This window comes from Nematolebias whitei, chromosome 22 (assembly GCF_014905685.2).
Source record: "Nematolebias whitei isolate Nwh7 chromosome 22, NemWhi1, whole genome shotgun sequence".
In the NCBI taxonomy this organism is placed as follows: Eukaryota; Metazoa; Chordata; class Actinopteri; order Cyprinodontiformes; family Rivulidae; genus Nematolebias; species Nematolebias whitei.
In genome coordinates, this window is record NC_056519.1 from 13,994,359 (window position 1) to 14,001,654 (window position 7,296).

The 7,296-nt window shown below is 37.6% G+C and overlaps 1 protein-coding gene across 1 annotated transcript in view; it reads left to right on the forward strand.

The window, feature by feature from the left end:
- Positions 1–791: 791 nt before the first annotated feature.
- snd1 (staphylococcal nuclease and tudor domain containing 1) overlaps positions 792–7,296 on the forward strand; it is a 205,072-nt gene continuing 198,567 nt past the window's right edge. The window contains exons 1-4 of the mRNA XM_037696080.1: positions 792–1,017; positions 3,683–3,832; positions 6,359–6,479; positions 6,690–6,771. Of these exons, the coding sequence (XP_037552008.1) occupies positions 943–1,017; positions 3,683–3,832; positions 6,359–6,479; positions 6,690–6,771 (428 nt within the window). The 5' untranslated portion in view covers positions 792–942. The remainder of the gene's footprint in view (positions 1,018–3,682; positions 3,833–6,358; positions 6,480–6,689; positions 6,772–7,296) is intronic.

The following is a 7,296-nucleotide window of genomic DNA, read 5'->3' on the forward strand; positions in this document are numbered from 1 at the left end:
ACATGCTATAGAATTTATAAAACCGTGTCAAAGCAAAACATGTTCAAGTATTACGTAGTAAGAACAGAAGTATTAATTATACAAAAATTCTCTCGAATGTAATGAACAAGTGCTGCATACAGATAGATTGTTACAGAACTACAGTTTAACGTATCAATGACACAGTGCCTAATGATATGTCATGTATCATTGGACACTTTTAAGTGGTTATACTGAAATAATTAAGCCTTTCTAACGGGTATACTCTGTATACCTGCGTATCGCGTAGACTGAGTGGGACACCCTAGTGTGTTTATATATGGGACAACATTTCTGGACAATTTTACATTTACTGTAGGGCCTCATACAACCATCTCCACCATACTTTAGATTTCTGCAACTTTTATCAAAATAAAATTAATCTGTGTGTCATTTGTCAAAAAAAAAGTTGCTTTAATGTTCATTAACATATGTGCTTACTTTAAAAATAATGCAAGTTACTTCATAAATTGATTAAAATGTAAAAAAAAATAATAATAACTGTAACGACTGATGCATTTTCTGTGCTCCGTCAAACTAAAAGCAGACGCGTTGTATTTGTTTTGACGCGACGCTTTTGTTGAAGATGATTTTTTTTTTCCCAGTTACATGTGAACGCACCGTTATCTGGGGTATCACTACGCTGACGTGTCGTAGCTGCTGCTCCGGAACTCTTTATTTCAATTTGCACGAGCGCTCTCCGTCCGCTTCCATTCATAACCGCTCCTCAGACCCGGAAAGATTTCTTTGCGTGTGTGTGTGTGCGCGTGCGTGTGTGTGTATGCCAGGCAAAGTGTGTTTCCGGTATAACGTGTGTGTTGGTTGGTGTTCAGCCTTTTTCTCCTGGCTTTCAGTAGAACAGTCATTCCAGAGAGTCCCAGCTCACATATCTGGTCAAACCCTTTAAACGTCTAATCGGTGGACATGGCATCTGTTTCGGCACCAACGCAAACGGCCCCAGTTCTGGCTGCTACTTTGCAAAGAGGAATTGTGAAAATGGTATGAATCCTGACATGTGAATATGAAAGCTGACTTACTGTAGAGACAGCTAGTTAGCTTAGGGCTAATGAGGACCTAAATAACAACAGGTTCTTGCTTTACTTTATGGAGCAACTTGATTGTTATTACGAAAATAAACGTGTTTAAATCCAGCGCTGTCATTACATTATCAGCCGTCTGTCACATTCACGCTTAATTGGCTGCAACAACACGCCTGCTAACTAGCATGCTAGCTGCTTTATAAAACAGCCCCGATTTCCAACTCTTAATCGGCGAACTACTTTCTTGACAAACCTCAAGCGTACTGACTAATGTGAAGCTGATAAACGCTGACTGACAGGTTCGGTTTACGTTGGTTAAACTTTGAGCTGGGTGGACAATTGTTAAAGTGAGAAAGTTGTGATTTGTAGCCAAACAGATGGCGAGTTTCTCAGCTAAATGCTAGCTAGCTGCTAGCTCGTTAGCATGTACTGTCGAGCGCCTGTTAGGTTAAACGGACAAAGTTTGCTGGATGCTATAACAATGTCAGGCTTGTGTTTCACACCACTATATGAGGTTGTTTAATTTATTTGCCAACATGTACATTTTGTCTACTAGCGTACACGCTAACACGAGAAGCGTGGCTTTTAGCTTTGCGATTTGTTTGTCGCCACTTAGCGTTTCTTTTAAATCCCGTTTAACACGCTTAAGGCAGAGTATATAATGTACATTTACAGATATTATCTGTTGGAAAGCTGGGGAGTGTGTCTCGTTACAGAGAATGTTTTCTCCGAGCTGGTCAGCACCAACCATTGCTGGAAACTGACACGTAGCTACAACTTTCTTGCCCCCTGTAATTTGACAGTGGAGTTTTCTGGGTTTACTCTTTTTTGTTTATCTTTTGACTTTATCCGTACGACAGCGTGACCCTTATTTAAAGAGTCTTTTCCACATATGCAGCTTTTAAATGTTCAAAAGTGCACTAGTCTTCTTGTCAAACATGTGTTTTCTTGCTCAAGGATATTTAAGTTGCTGTTAGATTAGGTGCTGTTTCTTGTCATATCTTCTCGGTGTACATATTTTTGTTTTGGTTCTTTTGCTGTTAATCTGAGAAACATGTCTAAGGCAGCTTTATACCTTTTTTTTTTGTTTATGTTGTTTGAAAATAGATGATTAAGTCATGGTAAGATAACAATATTAAACTGAATTTAAGTGGTATAACTGCAGATTCTCCTGAAATGCCAAATTAACTAGGGGTTCACCGATAAATCGATTCCGATTTCCTTAATTTTGGGAGATCAGAGATTGTCCGATACGTACATGAGAAACAACAATTGTCTAAACTTTATTTATATTTCAGAGCACTACCTTATGGGCAGTTAAAACAAGTTTGTATTGTTTCTAGGATATTGTTCAAGGGTTTGTTTTTCAATCAAATAATGGGAAATTGAAGGTGCATTGTGACCTTATAACACCCGACAGTGTCGCTTATAAAACAAAATAGGTATCGGCCAAAATCGGAATTGGCAGGTCAGACTTTTTTAGAAATCTGTCATCGATCGGCCAGAAAACTGCGCTCCTAAAATGAACACACTTCAGTTATTGCAGGAATATGAGTTATTTTGAATGCATGCAGTTCAGACTTGTGCAGGACTGAAAGAGTAGTGTCTTAACTCCACAGTGACTTTATATTGAAAGAACGCAACCTTTTCATTGCAGTCCTATTTAATTGTTTACATACAAGCAACCAGTGAGGATGACTGTTCTGCTAATTTGACCAGACTGCTCATTCAGACAGGATTGGCTAACACAAAGCTTTGTTTTTGAAGAAAAACGAAACGGAACCCGTTAGATTCTTGAAATTTCAAATAACCATTTGGGAGAAATTACTTTGTCTTCTCTTTTAAAATATTAAAACACATTTTTCTTTGTTTACATGTCATCAGATTAGTTGCTAAGAGGCTTCCAGATTGAAAACGTACAGTAATCAAGTTAGCTGTAAAACAGTATTTCAGCCGATGGCTCATCTTTTTGTGCGCTGCTGTGCTTAAATGGAGTTGGACAGTTGGTGATGAGCAGCAGCAATTTGATGAGTTTATCTAGCTCACATCTTAGATCAACAACACCCAGGGATGCTTCCTGCAGACACGCTCAAGAGTCTGCAGATAAAAAGTGTTTGCTCAGATTCACATAAATGCCATGGTTGTCAAACCCAAGAAGAGATTTTTGTGTATTGTGCTACGTTATCACAAGGAGATCTCATCTTTCATTTGACACCCAACGTTACCATGGCAACGTGCAGTGATGATGCTACTTGCTCTTTTAACAAGATTTTTTTTTTCTTGCATGTTGCACCTTTTGAAATACTTTATAAACTGGCAACTCTGGAAAATATACTTTCCTATTGTTTTTTTTTTCCCCAGATTAATTTTATTTTCATATATATTTTCCTCTTTTTACCGGTACACAACCTGAATATATCCATAAATCTATTGGAAGTAAACAAATGTTTTTATGACATTTATTCTTGGTGTCGTTAGTTTGGTGATGAGATGGTTTTGAACAGTGATGAATCGTGGTACATGCATTTGTTAAATAAAGCAGTGGATGGTAGAAATGTTAAATTTTAATGTTGAATTAGAAATGTTGATTTTCTTTGAAGGTGTTTTGCATTTGATTTATTCAGGTCTTGTCCGGCTGTGCCATTATTGTTCGAGGCCAGCCTCGAGGAGGCCCGCCCCCCGAGCGTCAGATCAACCTCAGTAACATTCGAGCCGGGGCCATAGCGCGTCGTGCAGCGCAGGCCCAGCCCGACACCAAGGACACCCCTGATGAGGTAACACGGCTTTTCCCCAACACATACTTTGAGCACTTCACCTTGCACAGTATTTTTCTTTAAATCTTTGGCATTAATTGTTGGCGTCTACCCTGTCTGTCTTTTAACAAAGTATTTCATGATCCACTGGAGGAATTTTGATGAAACTCAAAGATTTTGCATCTAAAATTCATTAACATATGGAATCAACCAAATCCAAGATGGGTTCCATATAGGGCTGGGCAATATGGACCAAAATTAACATCTCAATATTTTAAGATAAATGGCGATATATGATAAGTATCTCTTTTTTTTTCCATAAAGTAATAACAAAAAATATATTTGAGTCAAGGCTTTGTCCCAGTTGTCACACGGGCACATTTATTAACAAACAACTGTGACTCTACAAAATAAATGTCTAAAATATAAACTATTTACATATAATAAATAATAATCCTCCTCAGCTGCGCCGCCTTCACAATGTTAGTAAGTGTGTGTGAAGCAGCAGTGAGGGGTTGTGTTTGTATTCAGCGAGGGAGGAGGAGGGGCCACATGAAGTTGGCGGCGCAGACGGGCAGTAAAAGAACTACACACAGATTTTCAAGTCTTACAGTGAGAGGGAGCACAACATTAATAAAGCAGTGGCTTATCATATCACTAAACAATGTATTGTTCGGTGTATTGTTTTGCGCTATTAGTAATTAGCATATATCTTAGATCTGTTTGCGTGCCGTTTGGCATATCTTAGTGTACATCTTAGATCCTTATTGGGTTATTTGTTTATTTAAGGATCCCCATTAGGTTCTACCGTAGTAGAGACTATTATTCCTGGGATCCACACTAAAAACATTGCAATTTACCATTTCTTTTTACACTTTATATTTTTGCTATTGTTGGATGTAACTGTGACCCTGTGTACACAATTTCGTTCCACCTCATGTACCACATGTGATGCGAATGACAAATAACCTTGAACCTTAAAGACACGGTCCTTGGAGGCTAACAAGATGGCTAACTGTAGCCGTCTTGGTCCACAGTTGGGACTGGGATCGTGTTTTTAGCGATATAAGCTGCTGATTTATTAATGTCGCACCACCTCTCACTGTTCCTCTCATAACACACAGCACGGCTAAATGAGTTTTATACGTGATTAGTTTCAGGGAAGGAGGCTGAAAACGCAGTCGGAGTTGTAGCTATACTTTATAGCTCTGTTTTAAATGGTGAAAAAGATTCGTAGTGCCGACCTTATGTCGGGACTTGTTTTCGGCGTTGTTTACAGAAAACATTTTTCTGCGGCTCATCTGACAATTGAAATCCAAACTTCTCCGAAATAACGGCCTTTGTTTTTCCGTTTGCTCACCAACTAAGTTGCACTTCGATATCTCCCGTTTACTTGTGCTAAACTCCCGCCCACCAGGAGAAGCAGGAAGTGGGCGGAGCGCACATGGGTGAGAGGGCTGGGTTTGTATTCAGTGAGGGAGAAGGAGGGGCCACGTGAAGTTGGCCGTGCAGACGGGAGATATTTGAACGACAACTTATGGTTGTGATAGAGCCATTTTAACCATCGTAAATTAAAAAACTCGTGATACATAGAGTATATTTGATACATATATTTGATACATCACACAGCCCTAGTTCCACAGCCAATCAACCAGCCAGTCAACACAAAAATTCAGTTGAATTTACAAATATTGTGCTAAAGTTTAAATATATCCTCAACACATACTTTGATCTCTTAACAGATCCTTCGATATATTGTGCCTAACATTTACAAGACTGATCCGAAACATCTACAACTCTGTCCCTTAAGATGAGCTTCGTTAATTCAGTCATAAACGGCAGTGAGTGATAAGTATTTCTTAAAGGAATGCTAGGTCACGAATTTAAAGTTTGCACGTGTCGTACAAGAGCAGTAAATCTCTAAATCATATCGTACTCCATATTTGAAATCAAGGGATGTTAAATTGGCTCTTTCATTTAATTATGTGAAGAAGTCTTGTTTTAATCTTGGTAAAACTTTCCTTTTTATTGAGTTGAAGTAAATTAAAAGATAAACTTTCTCATCTGAAAGAACTAATTTAATTTCTTTTTATCATACCTGACATAACTCTTGCCTGTTCTGCTTCCTGATTAAAACAATATTTACTTTTGGATCTTTCAGGGCTGTAAAGGTTTTTAGAAATTTTAAATATTTTGTTGTTGTAGTGTGTGACTATTTTCTTATTAGGTAAAAGCAAACCGTTAAGATAAACTCCAGAATTGTTAGTTTGAATAAGATATGTGATTTTTATTTCATGTTATTAAACTAATACTGTTGAAGAGCCCTTTAACTGTATGTTTGAATTGACAAAAGCCTGCTTTTGATGGGTTTACCAGATGTAAACACATCTTGACATGTTGCTGCATTATTTCCTGCTTTTTATGATGGACGATGAATAAGTAGTTTTTCTCTACTGGCTATTTATTTATTCTGTGGTCGATCGGTCTTAAATCCACCTTGAAATAGGTCTAAATACTTGATTGGCATGTTCTGAATATTTGTTTTAGCCATGGGCATTCCAAGCCAGAGAGTTCCTGAGGAAGAAGCTAATTGGCAAAGAAGTGTGCTTCACCGTGGAAATCAAGACAAGCTTGGGCCGCGAGTACGGCATGGTGTACCTGGGGAAAGGTACTTTGAAACTCTCATTGTTTACTGTTGAGTTTTCAACACCTTGTTTTTCAGAATAAATCCACATTTTATAACGTTTCTGTAACGGATCAAGAATAATATTCCACTATCTTTATACCATTAAACATTTTAACAATACAACTGTTCAGAGTACTTTGCTGCATAGTTGTACCTGTTGCAGTGACATATGTTCCTGTATCCTTTCTCTAGACACATCAGGAGAAAACATCGCTGAGTCTTTGGTAAACGAAGGCTTCGCTAATGTCAGAAGAGAAGGAATCAGGGGAAACAAGTAAGAGTTTTTGAATTATTTTGAAGATTTTTCAACCCTTTTTTTTTATAAACGCAAATGAGAGCTTTGCTGTCAATCGTTGTTTTATCCTCAAACTGAAATCTTTCTATATGTAAGGAAGCAATTGCAGTTTTCTTTGCAGAGGTCTTGCATATAAATCTTTGCTGAGTTTTTTGTTTGTTAATCCTTATTTTTATATCCACATTTTTTTGGGGGGGTGGGGAACCAGTTATGAGTTTAAGAACTTGACAATCCATATTTTCAACTCCATTTATATATATATATCCCCCCCCCCCCCCCCCCCCCTCAACCAAAAAAAAAAAAAAACCCTTCTGGGTTGTAGTTTCAGTCTTATTGACTTAATGAACTGACAGTTATATTTGATATATTTTCCTTTATAAGAAAAGTCATTGTTTGGTTCTAGGATGTTGTTTTTTATTTGTGTTATCAGAATAAAAAAAAGGTTTAGTCAATTTATTTTCATATTTATTGAACTTAAGAAAAACAATCAGCCTGTTTTTTTTT